Genomic DNA, 24,134 nt, shown 5'->3' on the forward strand with positions numbered 1-24,134 from the left:
TACAAACACCAAAGTTATGGCATTTCCGATCTATCAGTTATATGGCAGCTATAGGATATAGTCGGCCGATCCTTATGAAATTTGGTAGGTCGGATTGATTGGCCAAATATAAAACCCATAGGAAATCCCAGCTTCCTAACTTTACAAACACCAAGGTTATGGCATTTCCGATCAATTAGTTATATGGCAGCTAAAGGATATAGTCGGCCGATCCCGGCCGTTCCGACATACTTGTATATACTGCGTGCAAAGGAAAGAAGGGTGTGTGCAAAGTTTCAATTCGATATCTTTAGAACTGAGAGACTAGTTCGCGTAGAAACAGACAGACGGACAGACGGACATGGCTATATCAACTCAGGAGGTGATCCTGATCAAGAATATATATACTTTATAGGGTCGGAGATGTCTCCTTCACTGCGTTGCACACTTTTGACCAAAATTATAATACCCTCTGCAAGGGTATAGGTATTGACGAAACAAATACATATCAATTAAAATTTTCATAGTAGCACTGTGGTCACAGCTTGTGGCTTGTGGGCGTCAGAGGGGGCGTGGCACCATTTTGAAACAAACTTGCGCTGCGTAAGATCTCCTAAAATCTACATGCAAAATGCCAATCTTCTAGCTTTTATAGTTTCCGAGATCTCAGCGTTCATACGGACAGACAGACATACGGACATACGGACATGGCTAGATCGACTCGGCTAGTGATCCTGAACAAGAATATATATACTTTATAGGGTCGGAAACGCTTCCTTCTACCTGTTACATACTTTTGCACGAATACAATATACTCTTTTACTCTACGAGTAACGGGTATAAAAAGGGATACTTTCGCAGCCCTTAACAATTTTTCCTGCTGAAGCTATAAGATATAGACGTCCGATCGGCAAGCGCTTTTACCCTAATCAAGATATGCGTAAATAAATAAGAATTGGAAAAATTTATGTCAGTAGCTTACACACTGCGCGAAATATTCTGATAATCATCAAATTTGGACCGATTTCACCCTATTGTTCCTATGGGAGCTATAGAATATAGACGTCCGATCGTCACGTGCTTTTACCCTAATCAAGGTATGCATAAAATACGATTTGGAAAGATTCATGTCAATTGCTTATATACTGTGCGAAATATCCTAAAAATCATTAAATTTTAACCGATTTCACCCAATTGTTCCTATGGGTCTAAAGGGTCTATATACGATCGCCAAGCGCTTTTACCCTGATCAAGGTATGCATAAAAAAATAAGATTTGGAAAGATTTATGTTAATAGCTTTTACACTGCGCGAAATATCTTCCATTCTTGAAAGTTATATCCGATATCAGACAGACAGACCGACAGACAGGACGCGATCTTGATCAAGAATATAGTATATACTTTATATGGTCGGACATGTCTCCTTCAATGCGTTGCACACTTTTGACCAAAATTATAATACCCTCTGCAAGGGTAAACAACTGATAAACAATTTTCATGTTGTAGTTTTGTTCACTTAAAGGTTGCTAAGATCAGCAGCTAAAAAAGATTCGGTATCCGAACAACCCGTAGCGAATTGTATGCACCCAGAATTTTGGAAAATTCCGATTTGTCCGCTGTGCCTCCACACTGCCACAAGGATAATTGAGTCCGGATCACCGTCCAAAGTTGGTTCTGTAGACATCCCTTTCAGGGCTTCCTCTGAAGAAACAAATATTTTTTCTAGGCTTTGCTCTGATCTACTGATATAATGACTTTGATACAAGATAGAACTAAAGCCGATACCATCAATGTAAAGGTGGACAAGTTTAAGTTTTCTTACGCTAGGGACATTTCCTCTTTCAATTTCTCAATCCCAAACGAGCTTTTTAAAGACATATGCTCTGCCTAAAAAATATGTTGGTAAAAGAGTTCGAAGCTATGATAAAATAATAATGACCGTCCCTCTAGACGGGGAGGTGAAGTCTTAATTGGAGGGGATTTAAACCTTACGTCAGACTTATTTTTTAAGGAATTCAATACTATGGAATTTATTTTTTAACTTACTCAAATATTCTGCCGTTGTCTGTACTTGTCTGATTATTTAAATCACCTTTCCGTTATCAAGTCTGTTTCAAATAAATTTTCCGACAGGGATCAGTTTATAGTTCTAGGAGATTTTAATACACCGGGAGCTACGTGGTCTACAGAGGATGGTTCTAATGTTTTACTACTTACAGCACAACATGGTTTTATTAATTGCCTGCCATATCGTTATCAGGTCAGACTTTTTAAGTAATATAAAAATTCTGGTTCTCAATCTGTTTTTGCTAGATATTTAAGTGCGCGGTCAAGATTTGCCGTGCTTAATGCTCAGTGTTATAGTTCTCTCACGACCCGAAACAGTTTTATAACTTCGTTAACACCAAGCGTAAATCTAATTCTTATCATTTCCCGCTGTCGTTCGAAAACATGACGGGAACCACAGATCAGGCACCAGCCGATTTATATCCCCAATTTTTTTAAACGACATATTTTATTTTAGATTATTCAACAAACATTTTTTCTCACTTTAAACGAAAGCTCTCTTCTTTTGGATCTTCTTCGTGTTTATTGGAACCGATGGTATTCCTGGGTGCGTGCTTAGGTATTGCGCTGAAGCCTTGTGCAAACCTCTTCACATAATATTTACCTTATCTTTAGAAACTTCCCCATATTTGAAAGGAATTAATTTTAATTCCTCTACAAAAAAGGTAACAACATGGATGCACGTGTTGAACGTAGACACACAACCACTAACTCTCTGGAACACATTTATTTTGACGTTTATCGGCTTCAAAAGTAGTTCTCAAACAGAGGTTATTAACACAGACTTTAGTAAAGCATTTGACTCTGTAAATCACTCACATTTTCTACGGAATCTCGGCTTTTAAGGGCTCCTAGGGTATTTCCTTATATTAATCTTTAAGATCCAAAAAATTGAAATAATTTCATTCTATTGTAAAACTGTTTAAGAATATTGATTTAAAATTTCAAGTCGATATCTGAAATATTTACAAAGTTGATTTTGTACCGAACGGGTCGGGAGGCGTGTTCAAACGCTTCAAAACTTTAAAGGCTTTTTTCTCAAAACACCTTTTTCTGTTTTGTGTACACGATTGAGAAAAGCTGTACTGAACAGCTTTGTGACGGCTCATTTGATAAATCATTAAATTCTCTTCCATCTAAACAAATTTTGTAAAGTAAATTTTTTAAACGGAAATTGTTTAATTACAATTTTTTAAGCGATTTATTAACGCCATTCCCCCAGTTATAAGTCATTCTCGGGTATTTATGTACGCAGATGATGTTAAATTATGGATGCAGTATAAGGATATTTCCTCCCATTTAGACTTACAATTCGGTCAGGATAACTTTCAAAACTGGTGCCGGAATACTTTACCAAATTTAAACGCCTCTAAGTGCAAGCTGATGACTTTTTATTCTATCTTCAGATAGAATAACTCTAATCCGGTTTTGATCATTATTTCGTCCATGGTTAATAAAGCCAGAGGCGTGCTTGGTTTTAATAAAAAGTGGTCAAAAGAATTCGATGATTCTTATGACAATAAGACTCTATTTGTTTCGCTAGTCCATCCGATTCTGGAGTATGGGTCTCCCGATTGGAGTTCACAATGCGGAGTACATATTGACTACATTAAATCAGAAAGAAAAAACTTTCTACTTTTTTCTTGAATGCCCCTAAACTGGGATGCAAATCTTATCTTATCCTACCTGATTATTCTAATAGACTACTGTTAATTTATGTACCCTCCCTATCCAACCGTAGATCCTATTCGTGGAGAGATCAAGCAAAGTCAAAAAACTGGCTTTATAAGTCAATGTTATAGCGCGATCGGTAAGCAAACCAGAACAAATTAGTTAACTTCAATATACAATATATACAGGGTGGCCCATCTAGCGTTTGCTTTTTGAACTATCGATAATTTTGACTTTGACATTTCAAATGTCATTGTCAATGTGTCAGATATTTAGTAGAAGGTTTGCGGTTTACAAAATGGTTAAGTTTACGCTCGAAGAAAATTGGGAAATATTGAAAACTTTCTTCCAAAGTGGAGAGTCTTCAACATAAACTGTAAGAAAATTGCGGTCAAAATTCGGAAAAAATAAAGCGCCTTCCAGGCAGTTTGTGGATAGTTTTGTAAAGCGTGTGCGTGAGACTGGATTGTTGATGGATAAAATAACACGTTTACGTGCTCGTCCAGTTCGGTCGGTCAAAAATATCGCTGAGGTGGCCGAAATTGTCAATGACAATCCGTCGACGTCAACTCGGCACCGTGCTCAAGAGTTGGACATTTCGCGCATTTCCCTGCAACGGATTTTAACCAAAGGCCTCCGTCTAAGGCCATATAAGATTCTGTTGCTTCAGCAGCCTAAGCCGCATGACCATCCAATGCATTTTCGGTTCGCGGAATGGGCTTGGTCGATGATGACCATTTTTACCGAAAAATTGTGTTTTCTGATGAGGCCCATTTCCACCTCGGTGGTTATGTTAATAAGAAAAACTGTCGCATTTGGGGTTCAGAAAATCCACACGTCGTCTTGGAGAAGTCTATGCATCCACAACGAGTGACTGTTTGGTGCGATATGTGTTCGGGTGACATCATTGGGCCGTTTTTCTTTGAAAACGAGGAAGGAGCCGCCGTAACCGTTAATGGTGTCCGCTATCGCGGCATGTTGGAAGACTTTTTCTTTCCCCGAATGGAAGAGGAAGACATAGACGACATATGGTTCCAGCACGACAGCGCTACGTGCCACACAGCCAACGTCATCGCATAATCAGCCGAAACGGCGATGTCAACCGCCTCGCAACTGCGATTTGACCCCGTTTTACTATTTTTTATGGGGTGCCGTCAAGGATAAATGTTACGCTTTGGGTCGACCGAATGGGCTACTGTGAAGCCAGCCGAGGCAGCCATATGAACGAAGTGGTGTTTCATACATAAACGGCAATGTTGAGGCAAAATTTTGAAAAAATATATACTCGTTGTTTTTTTATAGCGATTTTAAAACGCAAATCTTTCGTGGGTTACCCTTTATAACAATATAAATTTTAAATGCGATAATGTTCTTCAGGTTTTGAACAACCTGAATTACGAATTAAGTGCATGGCACTGTTGCTTCGTCTTTCCGAATTAGTTTTGCACGCCGGATACAAATACCAAATACAATAATTGAGGATATTAAACCAGTCGATAAAGTAGGAGTAGTTGTCACTAAAAGTCGATCAACAAAACGATTTTTGAACTGCTAAAATAATAGTCGACAAGAATTCTTGGATTCTAATGACTAATGAGTAATTGAATAGAACAGGATATGGAAGATATTCTTTGTGAAAGGTTATGAGATCAACATCAAAATATTTTTAAGACAAATTATATATTAAAATCTTTAATTATTTTCGAACAGTCCTGCATTTGTATTGCAAAAAAAGTGTGAAAAAAATCTCTAAACTGTGATTTTTAAAATAATGTTACCATTACACCCATTCTAAAAAAACAAATAATGAGTAGGTTAAAAGTTCAAAAGTATTGACAGTCTGTGGAAATGTACCTTATATTATACAAATTTGTAATATTGATTTCAATTTTTTAATAATTTTTTTTATTATGTTTTGAAAACTTACTGCGTTACCATTTTCTTGAATGCACATGCTTACAACGTCTTCCCTTTGGAGTCTGACAGCAGCATGGAGGGGATACTTTGTTTTGGTCTGAAGCATTTCAAACAATAAAGGCCCGGACATGTGCTCAAAGTCTTGCGTTGTAAGGTCGTCCCAATGTGTTGATATAATGCCGGCACAGTATTCTAACAATGTTGATGCATCTACTTCTTTAGCAACACAATAAAATCGTATGCAAGACCTTACTCCCACCGAAGCAACTAATGCTCGCTCACACAGTCCTAAAAGAGATGGTAAACCAAATCGATGTGCGGTTCTAAGAAGATCCAAAGCTAGCCCATCATGCTGCAAATCAATAAGATCAGTGTATATCCAACGCAAAAGTGCCAGCACAACATCTTCATTTAAATCGCTCCAGTCGAGCTCTTGTATGCCGCTTAGGTGATTATCTCCCCATTTTTCAGAGCGTGCGTGAAGAACGATTTTGTGTGCCGGAAATACTTTCTCTTGTGCTCTAATGTAAATATCAGCATAAGTATGACTACCAAATAATGAAGCAACCGTTAATGACAGACGTGAGACAAAATTGTTGAGTCCGCCTGAGAACTCTTCATTTGCTGATGTAGCAACAATTTCGTTGTATTTTCTCTCCAATTCCCCATACTTGCGCTGTTGATTTTTATATTCATCCTTTAACAACGCTAAATGTTTCTCCAAATGTTGAACGGAAGCATTGTCATTTGTCCCTTTAAATATACAAAAATATTTAATGGTAAGTTAACGTCATATTGGTAAATGTTTATAAAATATGTTTAGCTTTATATTTGTATGTTTTTATATTTTGGTTTGTAACGTTAACAATAAGTTATACAGTTGTTTGAGATACTTTTACTTGCACAATTACTGCAAATAGAAATAATAAGAAATAACTTTTTGTTTATGGGATGGATTTAAGGGCGTCAAGCTGAATAAATTATTTATTATGATTATAGGGTAACTGTGAGTAAGCATGCAAATCAGACTGCATGGTTACCGGTAAGACTGGAAGACAAAGCAAAAATAAACAGCCCCTGACAGACCGGGTATCTGTGACGTAGAAATACCCAGATAATCTTGTCTCTTCACCGCAGATTGTAGGATCTATTCATAGAGAACAAACCACGACCAGCTGAGAAGCCATCCCAGTCTTCTGGTGGTCGAAAAACTCAAGAGAGCGCCACCACAGCAAGCGGATCCCTGAGTCTTAAAAAAGTCTTGTTTAATCAGGAAAGTCAGATCCAACATAACCCCCTGGTTGTACTCAGCATCTGCTAGGCAATATACCTTGCCGACAAAGTCCATACTAAACTGCGGAAGCCTTCGAAAAAGGTGGCTAGGCGATAAGGCGGAACATAGTTACTTTTGCTGGGCGATATACCTTGCAGGCCGGGATAGGGAGGTTCGCATAACATCCAGGGCCTTGGTGGAGCCGTCCCGATCTCAGCCTTTGGAAGGCAGAAGCGTCGCAGCAACCGCAAGCCAGAAGCGATGCAGTAGCAGGCAGGGAGCGACACAGTAGTATCAGCCAGCAAGAAGCTACGCAGCTGAGGACAGCGACAAAGAACTGCTTCCGCTGTGCACTAATTCTATAGTAAGAGAAACGCTATTAACTTAAGTCTCAAAGGAAAAAGCTATAAGAATTGAAAAAAAAATTTGTTACATAAAAAACTGTAGAAATAAATGTTTAAACCAACACAATAGTTTTGTTTGGTTAATGTAAAAAAAAAACTGAAAAACTTTCAGGCTGAAGTTCTTGAAAAGTTTGACCTTGACCAACTAGCTCTTATCTAAAATTTCTAAGTGCACAAATCCAAATAAAACAAGAGAGAACGCTATAGTCGGGTGCCCCGACTATCAGATACCCATTACTCAGGTAAAGGGAGTGCGAGGGAGATGGAGATAGAAACTTTGATCACGCATAACTTTTTAACGAATGGTCCGATTTGAAAAATTTCTTCTACATTTCGATAGGTATTGATAAACACAATAAAACTGCATTTTTACTTTTCCGAAATATTTAAATTTTTAAAATCGTATATAAGCGATTGTGGGCGTTAAAGGGGGCGTGGCACCTTTTTGAAACAAACTTGCGCTGCGTAGGAACTCCTAGAATCTGCATGCAAAATGCCAATCTTCTAGCTTTTATAGTTTCCGAGATCTCAGCGTTCATACGGACAGACAGACAGACGGACAGACGGACAGACGGACATGGCTATATCGACTCGGCTAGTGACCCTGATCAAGAATATATATACTTTATAGGGTCGGAAACGCTTCCTTCTAGCTGTTACATACTTTTGCACGAATACAATATACCCTTTTACTCTACGAGTAACATGTATAAATAGGGAGTTAATAAAGAACTAATTGTCGGACGTTGATTGCACTATGATCAGCGCAAAGTAGAACTTACGACGTCAAACAGTGCTTGTTACGCGCGGAGCCTTTTTCCTCAAGGTGACGTAAAAAACGGGCTCGCGAAAAAGAACAATATAGAAGCGGACAGAATAAGTTAAAATACAAGTTAAGATGAGAAGTACAAGGTCGGCAATCTGCTCGTAGCGCTGCCGTTTAATTTATTTAAGTTAGCAGTAATTAGTTCTCAATCCAAACGGATTCCGCATTATTTTTAACCAATAAACGGGAGAAATACCGATAAATAAAGATTTGTAATGAAACGGGAGTATAATCCTCTCTTAATTACATATGAACAAAATTCTAATACTAATTTTGTGCTAAATGAGATAAAATTAATTTTTTTAAGATTGGCAAAGAGTCGGTAAAAGAAATAATATGGTATAGTCAATTATAGTCAGAACAAAGTTCTCTAAAAGGTTCATGCATAGATCTACAATGATTTAAAGTAATAGGCTTGCATTCCAGTTAAGCCCCGTAGAGCAAATAGTAAAAAAAAATTTTGCATAGACTCTATCCGGACTATATGTACACCATACTGGGGACTTCAAACTGGTAAGCCGTACTCAAAAATTGGACGGACAAGTGAAATAAATAAAGTCTTTGTGACATAGGGATCATCGAATTCCTTTGACCACCTTTTGATAAATCCTTGCACTCCCCTTGCTTTAGTCACCATGCAAGTAATACGGTTACAAAACTTAAGTTTGGGTCAAGTCCTTCTTGAACAAGGTCATCAACATGAGTGATTCCAGACAACTCACCACCACCCAGCGTATATGTGGCATTTTGTGGGTTGACCCAAACATGCGTACATGAGAACTTTTCTTTGTCAAGGCTAGAGGGTAATCGTAAATAAATAATGTAAAGAGAAGTGAGCCAAGGTGGCTTCCTTGTGGAACCCCCAAAGAAACTCGGATCAAATTAGAGATAGAGATTTTAAAGAAGACTCGTTGAGTCCTATTAATTAGATAACTTAAGTTCCATGTTTGCAGAGTACGTGGAAACTCTAATAAGTCTAGCTTTAATAAAAGAAGCGAGTAATATACAGAATAAGACGCTTTTCTAAGGTCAGTGAAACCAAAGACCAATATAATCACTAAGATGCGTAACGCCCATACATTGGTTTTACAATATGCAGCTCGTTTTTTAATGGCGACGAAAATTCCGCTCTCTCCGCTCGCACAAAGTTGAGAGCGTAAAAATCTAAAAATAGAATTGCACGAATAAGAAAGTGCGAATGTGTGCGTATTTGTTCGAGAAGACGATTTTCGTCCAGAAATCATTTCTGGACTAAGAAACTAATTGTGTGTCAAAAGAACTTCTATGATTGAACAGGATGATTATTTAAATTGCATTTATGTATATATGGCAATGAAGCTTGATGTAAAACTTTTTTATATACCTTAAAAATTAATATCTGCATATTTAATTCAAAGTTTCGTTTTACATATTTAAATTAAAGCTAAAAACATAACTTTTAATACAAAACACATAAAACTGCTTGATTAAATTTAAAAATATTTCAATAAAGTTTTATAGGTTTGAATATACTATGATTGTTAAACAAAAACAAAGCGAACTATATTTAAGTTGAATATATTTAAAGGATATTTAATTAAATATATTTCGCTTTTTTTTATCCATGGCTGTTTAAAATGGAAATATTAAATTTAATTTTTATTCAAATATATTAAACTTTGATCTAATGACTTAAAACATTTTAAGTAAATACGAATAACATCATATCTAATATTATCAACCTGCATTTAAATCTATTCTTTTATAAAAAGTTAAACTATTTATAATAACACGAAATGAATGCTTAATTATAAAACTAAGCTACAGGATATCCTATTTATATTGTATATTACGTACATACATATTTATAACTTTTTTCCAAGTTGTCGAAAGCGTTTTGTTATATTTTTTAGAATGTTTTTTCGGTTCCATTTTTTTTTAATATTTCAATAAAACATTATTTATTTATTAGTGTCGCTTACAATTAACCCAAAAGCGCGCGTTTTACAAATCAAATTAAAAGGCGCAAAATCATTTAACCAAATTTAATATTCATAAGAAATACTAAAAATGGGTAATTTTTATAAAATGTATATATAATATTTAAGTATGTATTTGTATATTAACTATTTTAATTAGGTAGTATAATTAATATATTAACTATTTTAATTATTAAATAGTATATTCAATATATTGACTACTTAAATTATTTAAACCTTTTTTGTTTCCCCTTTGGATTTCTCTTTTTTCTAAATAATTAAAATAGTTAATTTACAAATATTTATATAAATTTAATTTATATTATGATAATAATTTTATATAATGTTATTATAATACGTATAATATAAAAATACCACATATTTTTTAATCCATATATTTAAAATACAATAAATATAAAAATATTCATTCTGTTCAATCGCAAAATTTCTGAGGCTCCTAAAAATCGTTCACACGTCGCATGCTGAATACCCTAATGACAATTATTCCAATGTGAAGTCATGTATGAAATAAATTATGTTATTTTTTATACTTAGATATATTTGGTCATTACTAAAAAATATTATACATTCGAATAATTAGTAAATAAAGTAAATATAAAGGCAATACAAAATAAGTATTTTTAATAATGTTATAATTTTAAAATAAAGAGTATATTTCGACAGCGCGCTGCAGCGAATTTCTTCGCTAGTGAATACATGTGCACACATACATTCGTCGGCTGTCGCAGTATGCGTGCAAAGAGCGGCTGGCTTTAGAGCGCTCTCTCGCTGGCTTTTGGGCAGAGAGCGAAAAGCCAGTTGAAAAGCCAGCACAAAAAATTCGTGTGCAAAAAAATCGTATGGCGTTACGCATCTTGGAGTTTATATTGGTCTTTGGTGAAACTAAGTCAGTATGAATGTTATTCCAAAGCCGTTTATTACAAAAGACTTTAGCTCTAAGAGGTTTGTCGTCATGGTTTTTCGGAAGTAATAACGTCTTTGAAAAGTTTTGGGATGGCAGTCACCTTGAATATACCTGTGTACTTTTTTTATTCGATTCGAGAAATAAAATTATTATGAAGGGGAGTAACAAATGACTTCTTCCAAATAAGTTGGAAGTGAGAAGTTTCCAAAGATAACTTGTGGAGAGGTCTACACAGGATTTCCGCGCAGTATCTAAGCACGCAGCATATAACTTCGTCGTGACCGGTGGTTGAACTTTATGCTAAAAAAAGAAAATGAAAACCCACTCTTTAATTCTGATAACTTAGAACAATATACATTAAAATAAAAAAAAACAGCCGGCGGTTTTGACCATATCACATATAAAATTAATAAAGATATTTAAATTATCTTTTCACTTTTACAACGCTAAGGCAGCGAAGTGCAAGCCTGTTTAGTAGAGATCCACCTATTCCAGAAAAAAAGGAATGTAAATGACCTTAGGAATTTTAGTCTAATAATTTTTAAAACCACACACACATATAAATGCGTCAATCTGGGAAAATCCGTGGTTTTAAACGTTTGCAAAGAAAAACAAAACTTTTAATATTGTTATAGAAAACAAGAAAGAAATCAAACTTCGGCTTGCCGAAACCAAACGACTACATTTCGATTTCTATGGCTATATTACTAAAAACAATGAAGCTATGTCGTTCCGACTTATATACTACCTGCATTAGAATGAAAACTGTTGGAAAAGTTTCAAGCAGAAAGCTTTAAAATTGAGGGACTAGTTTGCGTAGAAACGGACGGACGGACAGACAGACATTGCTAGACGACTCTCTTGGTGATGCTGATCAAGATATATATGCTGATATATATACTTTATAGGGTCTCCTTCACTGTGTTGCAAACTTTTGACTGAAATTATAATTGTAGGTATAAGAGAGGGTATGGCAAAATTTAGGAACACCTCGAGTCTTTATGATAACAATCAGATCGAAAAACCAGTAGGCCAGTGGAAAAACTTTAATATTTCAAGTGTGACAGCATCTTTAAGAGTTTATCAGAATTTAGTGTGCAACGGTCTTACTGTTCATCAACTAGGTTTGTTGACAAGCAGTTAAGAATCACTCTGCTCTGATAACAGACACTTCAAAAGATTACATTTTTGAATTTTTTCGGTACGGCCTGACGAACGTTCACTCAGAGTTTATTACATGTGGACGGCAATCTGGGAGCAATGCAAAAGCTTTGTGGTGCATGTCAACAAGGAAGAGCAAGGTTTGGCGGCGGTGAATCGCATAAGTTGTGCGGCGATAACAAACAACAACAAGCGGGTCCGGCAATAAAGACTGTCATAGATTGTTACGTCCAAATCAAACGGAATCTTAGACCGCAACAAAAAAGGGTTGGAAATAAACAAAACAACTGCCGTAATAAAGGCAGCGAACAACCAGGGGCATCTAGTAACAACAGATTCGCCCTTTTGTCGGAAGTTGAAAATAATCAATCCGAGCCTGGACAAGTGGTCCAAAAGAAGTTAGAGCCCCCACCAATTTACATAAGGGAACAGAACTCAAAAGTTTTGGTAAAGAAAAACGTTGCGCTGGTCGGGAGTGACTACTTTTATGTAACTCCTGTTGTCAAAGGAAATATTCACGAACAAAGCTTTAAACTTAAACTGAAGATCAATTCTGAGCTATAACAAAATACCTGGATGAGATTTAAAAATCCTACTACACGCATAAGCTCAAAAACAGCAAGGACTTGCAATTAGTGCTAAAGGCCATAGAGCACGACGTATTCACCACTGAGATAATAGAGGCATTGGAAAAATAGAGAATATAGCATTGGAATATAATCAACAGAAATAAAAAGCGGCAACCACTTTTTAAGGTCGAACTGGTGGCAGAAAGAAGAGCCTTAAAAAAACACAAGTGCAATTTCTGTTGCATAGAAAAATTTCTGTTGAAAAACCGCATGGGCGGAACGGTCCGCTGCAATGCATAAACTGCCAAGAGTGTGGACACACTAGAAAAAACTTTTTTTTTTTTTTTAACATTTGCATTTTATTTATTGGATCTTCTCTGAATTGAGACTAACAATAAGTATATAGAATCTTAAATTAAAAAGCTATCTGACAGTCAAGGTGACTGGCGCGAAAATTTAGGGGCTCTAATAACTATTGCTGAGCTGGAAGGTCATTGCGTTGCAATCGGGTCCGGATGGAAGCCCTGGCTAGGCCCCTGGCGAGCTGGTTTGGATGAGAAGTTAGCTTGGTGTGGTAGGACGCTTTTTGTTTTGATATTTCATCTTTTACGGGTAGAATGCCAAGATCTCTGTGGATGTTGTCGTTCCAAACATACCAAGGTGCCCCAGTGATAGTTCTCAGGATTTTTGATTGTGCTCGCTGAATAATGTCGATGTTGCTGCTGCTCGCGTTTCCCCACAATTGGGAGCCGCAGGGCAGACTGGCTTAAGCGTTGAATTGTAGAGCAGGACCTTGAAGTCCAGGCAGAGGGGGGAGCGCGCGTTTAAAAGCCAATGGAGACTGTTTGATTTTAGTTTTAGGTGAATTTTCTTAGCTTCGATATGTCTCCGCCATGTAAGTCTCCTGTCTAGGTGGATGCCAAGGTACGTTACATCGTCAGCTTGTGGAAGTGGCGTGTTATTCAGGGTTAGCGGGGGACACGTTTGTCTGTTAAGAGTAAACGTTATGTGTTTACACTTTTGCGCATTTATTTTTATGCGCCAGTCTGATAACCACCTTTCCACTACAACGAGATGATCAGCTAGTAGTGCTGTTGCCTGAGTTGGGCATTTGGACCGACTTATGATCGCGGTATCGTCTGCGAATGTAGAAGTAGTTAGCCGCTCGTTCGTGGGAATATCTGCGGTGTAGAGGAGAAATAGAGTTGGACCAAGGGCGCTACCTTGGGGAACTCCAGCATCTATAGCGTAGTCAACGGATGTTGTGGTGTTGCATCTCACGGCGAAGGCTCTGTTGTAAAGGTACGATTCCAGTATCCTGTGAGTGTTTCCTGGCAGGATCGTTCTGATTTTATGGATAAGGCCATCAAGCCAGACTCGGTCGAAAGCCTGTGCAACGTCAAGGAATACCGCACTGCAGTATTCCGGAAGCTCGAATGCAGTCCTTATTTCTGTTGTTAATCTGTTGACTTGCTCTATTGTTCCATGGCTTTCTCGAAACCCAAATTGATGTGCTGGAATAACGTTGTGCTCTTTCAGATATGGAATGATGCGCGTCAGAAGGCATTTTTCGAGCAGTTTTGACAGACACGAGAGTAAACTTATCGGTCTATACGAAGCTGGTATTGTGTGATCTTTCCCTGGCTTTGGGATCATTATGATTACCGATTTTCTCCATTTTTTTGGGAAATAGCCAAGTCGTGTAATCCCGTTGAAGAGTTTACAAATAACCTCAACTGCACAGTTTGGAAGTTCGATTAACATTTTGGGAGTTATTTGATCACCGCCTGGGGCCTTTTTTGGTTTCAATTGCTCGCTGATTACTTTTGCAATTTCACTTGGTTGAAACAGAATTGGCTCCGTCTCAGATTCAATTCGAATTGACGGCGACGGTAGTGCGAATGAATTAGTTGCAGGGTTTGGCTGAAAAACATTTCGAAGGTGTAAAGCAAATGTACAAGCTCTGTCTTTGTCGCTTCTGGCCCAGCTGCCTGAAGAGTCTCTTATGGGGATTACTGTTTCGGCCGGCGCACTTAGTTTTGGGTGGGCCCTCCACAAGGGATGCTTAGTGCTGGTGGGTGAAAGTTTCTCAATGTACTGGCGTTGTGCTTTTTCTTCTTCTTGCCTTAGAGCCCTGGTAAGTCTGCGACCAGCTTCTTTAAGACTTTGTTTTGAGGATGGCGATCTGCTGGTTTGCCAAGTACGTCTCAAACGTCTTTTCTCCAGAACAAGCTGTTCGATTTCATGGTTAGTTTTGTGTTGGTGTGTGCCCGTCCCACCCTTGCGGTGTTGAGACTTTGGCTGCTGCGACGAGTACAGACTCCAGGGCATCGGCGTAGCAGTCGATGTCCTCCTTGATGTTGAGCTGTTGAGTTAGTTCAATGTGGGAACTTACGTACTTTTTGAACTTCAGCCAGTTGGTTCGATGCGACGTCAGCCTGCGAGGGTGGTCGATTAATTCCGGGCTTTGAAGAAGAGTTATTAGCACTGGTGAGTGTTTCGATGATAGATCCAAAAGCGATTTTGCAGATATTAGATTGCGAGAGAAGTTTTTTGTCACAGCAAAATTAATTAAATCAGGTAGTTTTCTAGGATCTGTAGGCCAGTATGTAGGGCTGCCTGGTGAAACGTAGTCCAGTTTGTTGCATGTTTTAATGAGTGCATTATATAGTTGCCTTCCTTTGGGGGTCACAAGGCGGGATCCCCAGTGCGTGTGCTTGGCGTTGTAATCTCCTGCTGCTATGAATCGCTCTCCAAGCGAATTGTAGAAGTCCATGAATTGGTCTTCGGAGACTTTAAAGCGGGGTGGGCAGTAGACAGCGGCAATGGCAAGGTTGCAGTTGCCCAACTGTAATTTTATCGATGTAGCTTGCAGATGATTTTTAGCAAACCGTTGGTGAAAGTGGTGTTTGACGCGGTCTCTTATTAAGATTCCAGTGCCGCCATGCGCTTTACCATCTGGATGATCTGTGCCATAGAACGTGTATCCCCGTATTTGAAAGTTATATTTGCTGGTGAGATGCGTTTCTGCCAGCAACATAACGTCGATGTGGTTTTCGTTCAGAAATTTAGTTATTTCAGGTTTATGCCGTGAAACACCGTTGGCGTTCCACAGAGTTATTCGAAGACTAGGCATGGTTTATTTGGACTGCTGAGCTGCAAGCATTTGTAGTAAGATATTTTGGTTTTGCATAAGGGTTTGCATGGTGGTTTTCATGAAGGACATAAATTCCATCATATTTTGTTGCAAAGTAATCATCATAGATTCCATGTTACTTTGTGGCTGTCCCATGGCCTGCTGGATGTTATCAATTTTCGGCTCTATGTGAGCTGTGCCTGATCTTAGAGCACTGGCGTAAGAAATTCCGTTGGTGGTAATTGAAGGGCCAAATGATGATCTGGCTGCTTTTGCGAAGAAAACTTCCGGTGTCGTTTGTGATCTCATGTAAGTGTTTTGTGTGTTCAGGGAGCGTGCCGTTGTTGCTCTTTGCATCCGACTTTTCATCGCCTTGTAGACTGGACAGCCTCTGTAGTTAGCTGTGTGGTTTCCTTGGCAGTTTACACACTTTTTAGTGAGAGAGTCTTCCTTGTTGGCAGGGCAGGGTTCGGAGCCGTGGCAGTTTCCACAAGCTACACATACTGACCTGAGGGTGCAGTAAGCCCTGGTATGACCGTATTCCTGGCAGTTTGTGCATTGCACTGGTCCGGTCCGTTTGTGCGGCTCTTCCACTGTGATCCTACGGTGCAGAAGGTACTGCAACTTGTAGATCGTGTGCACTGCGTTTTTTTTCAAAGTTCTGCTGTCTGGCTCCAGCTCGACCTTGAAGAGTGGTTGCGGCTTCTTGTTTTTGTTCATAATGTTTATAACATTTTTTGCGCAAAAACCGTTTTTTTTAAGGCCTCTGTAATTTCGCAGGGGGTCACATCGGGTTCTATTCCCTTAAGCACAACTTGCAAACCTTTGCAACTTTTCAGCTGGTACGTGTAGTAATTCTTTTTGGCATCGTTTAAGTACTTCGACACTGCTCGGAAATCGTCTTCGGTTTTGGTTTGGAGTTTAGTTTCGCTTATATTCCCTTTCATAAGCGGAATAACATGAAAGTAATCTTTTCCGACAAGCTCAACTATTTTGTTGACTAGGGCATTCGAGATCTTCTCCCGAATAAAAATAGGTGGGGGCTTTAGTTTCCTTGGGGCTAATTGTGTCAGGCTCCGCCAGAATGGAAAATGGATGGAATGGATTTACAGGGCCTTTGTTGGAACGATTTATTTTGGGCTTATTGCCGTCCGAGTTTTTTGGGGGTGTTAGCTTGCGCTTGGAGATATTAATGTAGCGATCCATGCCTGTCTGAATGGCCGAACCCGCTTGCAGAATTGTCACTTCTTCTACCGTAGCTTTGTTTTTGCCGTTTGCACCGATTTTTGCACTTGGTTGTGTTGTTGCTTTACCCGCAGCACAAGAAGAGGGTGGAGTCCTTATTGCATTGTTGGCGACAGAGACCGTTGTAGTAGTCGTAGTAGTTTTTGTTGTTGTTGCGCTAGGCGGCAGAAGCTCTGTTGGAGTCTTGCATTGCTCACTCCATGGCGTTCGAGCGGTGAAGAGCAGGGCGGGAGAGCAAGAGTTAGCTCTTTGGTTTTCGGCGGTCAGTAAACTTGCACCTTCAAGCACTTTCGGTTGTAGAGTATTACTCGTCACCGTAAAATAGGCGTTGTTACGGGCCAAAGAGAGACGACGTTTGTCTTGTTCTCTCTGAATTTTTTCACGGGCTTCGTCTTGTTGTTTTTGTCGTTGAGTGCGCTGATCCACGTTCTTACTCATTTGTTTATAGTTAGTGCGTAAAGATTAATTATTTAATTAATAAAAACTTTAGTTTACGATATGCGATTTGCATCGCGAAACGCAAAACCTCGCGCTTATTTTTTTTCGAACGTTTTCGACTGATTGACTAATTGTTTTTCCGGAGCGTTAATAAAACACGTCTGCACGCAGCCGAATTGATTTTGTTGAATTGAACTAGAAAAAACTGCGGTCTTCGATTATTCTGCGTAGATTGTGCAGGCTTTCAGAACTCTGAACCGTGACCTGTGCCGCTAACTGTGTAGAAAACCGTACCACGAACTTCAGAGGTTTACCAGTCTATAAAGAGCTAAAGGTTCAATAAGCAAAATATGCACGCTCCCAGAATGCACAAAATGCTATCTCAAACCAAACCTGATGTTTTTTTGCGAAAGCAGCCAGATCTTCATTTGACAATCTAAACACAAATGGGGGAATTTCATACGCCATCACAAGATATTTTGTTACTAAAAAAGCGCCAAATCGCTGTGGGATCTATCATCGAACCACTAGCATGTTTTAATAACTCTTCTTCGAGCACCCCTAAAGCCCGACGCCAAATAGCACCAACTGGCTAAAGTCCTAAGTTTCCACATTGATATAACCCCACAGCTCAAAATTGAGAATGGCATCGTCTGCTGTACTGATGCCCTTTAATCCGTACACGTTTCAGCACCCAAAATCTCAACATCGTAAGAGACAATTGTGCGTAGTAACCAATACAAAACTAATCTGCAAATCGAAAAAATTGTTTGGAAAAAACGACGCCTACGACGCTCTCCGATAGAATCAGTCTCTCCGATAAGAGTGACTGCAGCGACGAAGACAGAACCGAAACGTTTGCTTACACCTACGAAATGTATTTCAGCCAACCTCGCCACAAACACTTTTTATACCCTTGAGGGTATTATAATTTTGGTCAAAAGTGTGCAACGCAGTGAAGGAGACATCTCCGACACTATAAAGTATATATATTCTTGATCAGGATCGCCTCCTGAGTTGATATAAGCATTTCCGTCTGTCCGTCTGACTGTTTCTACGCAAACTAGTCTCTCAGTTTTAAAGATATCGAATTGAAACTTTGCACACACCCTTCTTTCCTTTGCACGCAGTATATATGTCGGAACGACTATATCCTATAGCTGCCATATAACTAAACGTTCGGAAATGCCATAACTTTGGTGTTTGTAAAGTTAGGAAGTTGGAATTTTCTTTGGGTTTTATTTTTGGCCAATCAATCCGACCTATTAAATTTCATAAGGATCGGCAGACTAAATCCTATAGCTGCCATATAACTGAACGATCGCAAATTTCACAACTTTTGTGTTTTTAAAGTTAGGAAGTTTTGATTTTTTATGAGTATTAAGAATGCATCATATGAATAATTTTGGAGAATATAATTTACAGAATATTTTGCAAGGATATATCAACATCGGCTCCGCCCAAAGTTAGCTTTCCTTTCTTGTTTTGTTCTACCTTCGCTTCGCACTGAAATTGCAAGTGAGCCGGGTTCACAAAACTTGGGTACTACCCAAAAAAAATGGGAAACGAGAATGAACCTAGTGTGACTTGAAGGCTTTATGACATTAACATAGCGTTACTGTTAGAAAACATTCATAAGTTACCTTTACCACAAAATCTTCGCGGTGAGATGCAATGTAACAACATCCAACGTGGCGCACAGGGCCCTACTTTATTTGTCCTACACACAGCAGACATTCGTACAAACGAGAGGCTGACAACGTTTACATTTGCTGACGACACCGCAATCCTGAGACGCTCGAGATGCCCAACAGGAGCAACAGCTCTAGTAGCAGATCACTTGGTGGCGGCTAGGAAGTGGCTATCAGACTGGCCAGTTAAAATTAATAAACAAAAGTGTAAACATACAAAGTTTACTCTTAAAAGACATTCGTTGCCCCTGTTAATTATCAATAGTACGCAGATCACCCAAGCCAGTGATATAATATATCTCGGCGTCGACCTCGACAGACGCCTAACCTGGCTGAGGCACATTGAATGCAAGAAAGTATTATGAATTATAAATTCTCGATCACCCCTGTGTCTGGACTTCAAAGTTCTGCTCTACAACTCCCCCTTAAGCCCATTTGGACTTACGGCTCCCAGCTTTGTGGAAACGCCAGCAACAGCAAAGTTGACATTATACATCGCTCACAATCAAAAATCTTCCGAACAACCACTGGGGCACCATGGTATGTTCGTAACGAAAACATCCACAGGGATCTTGGCATACCGCCGGTTAAAGATGAAATCGAAAACGAGTACGAGAGGAGATCGATGGTCAAAGGCCAGTAAGATCTGGAAAATTACCAATTGTCGGTGAACTACGAGAAGTCCATTCTAGAGCAGCGATTGTAAAGGAAGGCGAGAAAAGATTTCTACGGGCAGAAATCGGAGGCATGGAAGAACAACAAAAATTACTAATCTTTTTAAGCCGAAGAGACTGAGACAAAAATACAAGAACACAATTTGAAATTGAATCGTAATTTTGTGTTAATAGTAACTGAAGTTTAAGTAATGTTAAGTTTGCATTCTTGCATAATATCAAACAGTGCATAAAGCTATTAAGTTAACGTAACATTATAACCATTTTATTACTCTTTTATTGTATAGTCTTAAAAATGAATATGCAAGAGATTTCGCCAATGCACGTTGCAGAACTACGCGATATCGGACGTAATCTGAAAATGACAAAGGACAAAGGACGGTTCAGAGTTGGTTCGCAGATTAGACAGTCAGGTAATCACAGGACGAAAGCGTCAAATTCTCGAACAAGAATAAGAAATGAACTCATTCACAGAGTTGTTGAATGTGTGTTTGTGCAGATAGAAAGTACGCAGGATTTAGAGTTGAGATGTGTCGTGAAACACATGATAAATGAATACAACTGAATCAATATTCATTGTCCGGCTGAGATACAGATTTTACTTACCGAGTAGCCAGTATTTCAACATCCACGACGTATTCCTTAAACGAAACAGAAGATAGAAGTTGCGCAGGCGGCTGAAGATTGGGCCGAAGAGAAGATTATCAAGACCTGTACTTCAGAGTACGCTCATAGTACTCAAAGCGAAAAATAAAGGGCAGAAACGATTGTATTGCGACTATCGTAATCTTTTTTGTTTTTTTTTTTGTTTTTAACTTTGCTTTTATTTATTGAATCTTCTCTTAATTTTGAGACTTACAATAAGTTTACGAATCCTAACATTAAAATTTAACTAACAGTATAATAAGACTGCATTCTGGTTGCGCGTCCCTCAAGTCGGTCGCTGGGTAGGTAAGTCATTGCGACGAAGGCGTGATTGGTTCGTCAACCTTGTAAGACCTCTCGCCAGGTGGTTAGGGTGCAACGAAAGCTTGGTAAAGTACTTTTCCCTCTTTTTTGCGAACACTTCTTTGACTGCTAGAATGTTTAAGTCGCGATGTATGTTTTCGTTGCGAACTTACCACGGTTCTCAAGATCTTCGCCTGAGCTCGCTGGACTATGTGAATATTGCTATTGCTGGCATTCCCCATAGCTGAGCGCCGTAGTACCGTTAGTACCGAGTTATACACCAGAACTTTATATTCAAGGCTAAGGGAGACCGAGCGTTGATAAGCCAATGAAGGCTACTGGCTTTTAGCTTTAGGTGTGTTATTTTGGCTTCAATATGCCGGGCAGTTTTGCTTGTTGAGGGTGAACGTAACGTGCTTGCATTTTTGTTCGTTCACTTTAATTCGCCAATCTGATAGCCAATTTTCAACATCGACCAGATGAAGAGCTAGCTGCGCAGTTGCTTGCATCGGGCGTTTTGAGCGGCTGAGAATAGCTGTATCATCAGCAAACGTATATGTTGTAAGTCGTGTGCTTGTTGGGATGTCTGCTGTGTAGAGGACATATAATGTTGACCCAAGCACGCTACCTTGAGGAACTCCAGCTCCAATAGTGAAATCGTCAGTTATAGCAGTGTTGCATCTCACAGCAAATTTTCTGTCGTAGAGGTTAGACTCTAAAAGCTTATGGGTGTTGTAGGGGAGCATTGTCTTGATCTTGTACATTAGACCTTCTAGCAAAGCTCTATCAAATGCTTGAGAGACATCTAAAAATATGGCAGTACAGTACTCTCGTTTTTCGAACGCGTTCCGAATTTCTGATGTTATCCGGTTGACCTGCTCAATCGTTCCGTGCTTTTCACGAAACCCAAATTGATGTGACGGAATTCCTTCCTGGATTCTTAGGTATGTGTTTATCCGAGTCAATACGCATTTTTCAAAGAGTTTAGATAAGCATGAAAATAGGCTTATAGGTCTATACGACTTGGGAATTGTGTGGTCTTTTCCCGGCTTTGCTATCATTATTATAATCGACTTTTTCCATCTCATTAAAAAGCTGGGTGATAGTGCAAACGGCGCAATATGGGAGCTCAATGATCATTTTGGGAGTTATGAGGTCGCAGCCCGGGGATTTTTTCGGATTCAGCTGATTTTTGATGATGTTAACGATTTCGTTTGGGCGAAACTCAATTGGCTCATGTTGAAGCTGAGGCTCATATGGTAAAGTCGGCAAAGTGAACGCACTAGTGGCAGGATTTGGTTGGAAGACATTTTTAAGGTGATTGGCAAACGTGCTGGCTCTGTTTGCATCGCTGCGCGCCCAGCCGCCTGTGGGATTTCTAATAGGCATCACGGTTATTTTCGGTGAGCTTAGAGTTGGGTGAGCTCTCCATAGTGAGTATTTTGTACTAGATGTTGACAATTGCTCTATGTACATACATGTGCTTATTCTTGCTGTAAAGCTTTTGTGAGTTGACGTCAGACATGCTTTAAGCGTTGCCTAGCAGATGGCGATCTGTGGAGTTGCCACTCTCGACGTAAGGGTCGCTTTTCGAGGACGAGCTGTTCTATTTGTAGATTTGTCTTCTTTTGGTTGCATTGTGTACTTGTAGTTTGTTGAAACTCGAGCTGCAGAGACGAGTACAAACTGTTTATTAACATAGCTGTCTACGTTGGCTTCATCGTTGAGATGAGGACTTAGCTCAATGTGTGAGCTAATGTATTTCTTGTACCCAATTGGTTTTCTGTGATGTCAACTTAAACGATTGCTCCAATGCGCATGGATGTCGGAGTAGAATAAACAGGAAAGGCGAGTGATCAGATGAAAGATCCGAGAGGCATTCGGCGCTTATCAGATTTTTATACCCTTGCAGAGGGTATTATAATTTTGGTCAAAAGTGTGCAACGCAGTGAAGGAGACATCTCCGACCCTATAAAGAATATATATTCTTGATCAGGATCACCTCCTGAGTTGATATAGCCATGTCCGTCTGTCCGTCTGTCCGTCTGTCTGTCCGTCTGTCTGTCCGTCTGTCTGTCCGTCTGTCTGTCCGTCTGTCTGTCCGTCTGTCTGTCCGTCTGTCTGTCCGTCTGTCTGTCCGTCTGTCTGTTTCTACGCGAACTAGTCTCTCAGTTTTTAAGATATCGAATTGAAACTTTGCACACACCCTTCTTTCCTTTGCACGCAGTATATAAGTCGGAACGGCCGGGATCGGCCGACTATATCCTATAGCTGCCATATAACTGATTGATCGGAAATGCCATAACTCTGCTGTTTGTTAAGTTAGGAAGTTGGGACTCTCTATGGGTATTATATTTGGCCAATCAATCCGACGTACCAAATTTCATAAGGATCGGCCGACTATATCCTATAGCTGCTATATAACTGATTGATCGGAAATGCCATAACTTTGGTGTTTGTAAAGTTATGAAGTTGGGATTTTCTATGGGTTTTATATTTGGCCAATTAATCCGACCTACCAAATTTCATAAGGATCGGCCGACTATATCTTATAGCTGCCATATAACTGATTGATCGGAAATGCCATAGCTTTAGTGTTTGTTAAGTTAGGAAGTTGGGATTTTCTATGGGTTTTATTTTTGCCCATACAATCCGACATATCAAATTTCATAAGGATCGGCCGACTATATTCTATAGCTGCCATATACATAACTGAACGATTGGAAATGCCATAACTTTGGAGTTTTTAAAGTTGGGAAGTTGGGATTTTTTATGAGTATTAAGAATGCATCATATGAATAATTTTGGAGAATATAATTTGAAGAATATTCTGCAAGGGTATTTCAACTTCGGCTCCGCCCGAAGTTAGCTTTCCTTTCTTGTTAGGAATGTTTTTGGTAATTGCAAAGTCTATTAAAACGGGTAGTTTCCTTGGGTCTGCCGGCCAGTATGTTGGTCTGCCAGGAGAAACAAAGTCCAGCTTGTTCTTGGCTTTTATAACTGCATTATAGAGCTGTTTTCCTTTTGGAGTCACGAGACGTGATCCCTAGTGTGTGTGCTGGGCATTGTAGTCCCCTGCTGCTATGAAGTGGTCTAGTGAGTTGAAAAACTGCATAAACTCATCTTCAGCTATAGTGAAGCGATAGGGGCAGTATAAGGCGGCTAGTGTAAGTTGGTTGCCAGTATTTATTTGCATTTTTATAGATGTGGCCTGTAGGTAATTTTTAGCAAATTTGTTATGATAGTGGTGC

General features: G+C 39.1%; 1 protein-coding gene across 2 annotated transcripts in view; it reads right to left on the reverse strand.

Annotated features, from left to right (window-relative positions):
• The window catches only part of LOC108043611 (rabankyrin-5), a 125,661-nt gene that overhangs the window by 44,941 nt on the left and 56,586 nt on the right, over positions 1 to 24,134 (reverse strand). For both annotated transcript variants that reach the window (XM_044457432.1, XM_044457433.1), the window contains exon 2: positions 5,646 to 6,388. In XM_044457432.1, the coding sequence (XP_044313367.1) occupies positions 5,646 to 6,388 (743 nt within the window). The remainder of the gene's footprint in view (positions 1 to 5,645; positions 6,389 to 24,134) is intronic.

The sequence above is a fragment of the Drosophila rhopaloa genome, unplaced genomic scaffold (assembly GCF_018152115.1).
Source record: "Drosophila rhopaloa isolate 14029-0021.01 unplaced genomic scaffold, ASM1815211v1 contig_155, whole genome shotgun sequence".
NCBI lineage: Eukaryota > Metazoa > Arthropoda > Insecta > Diptera > Drosophilidae > Drosophila > Drosophila rhopaloa.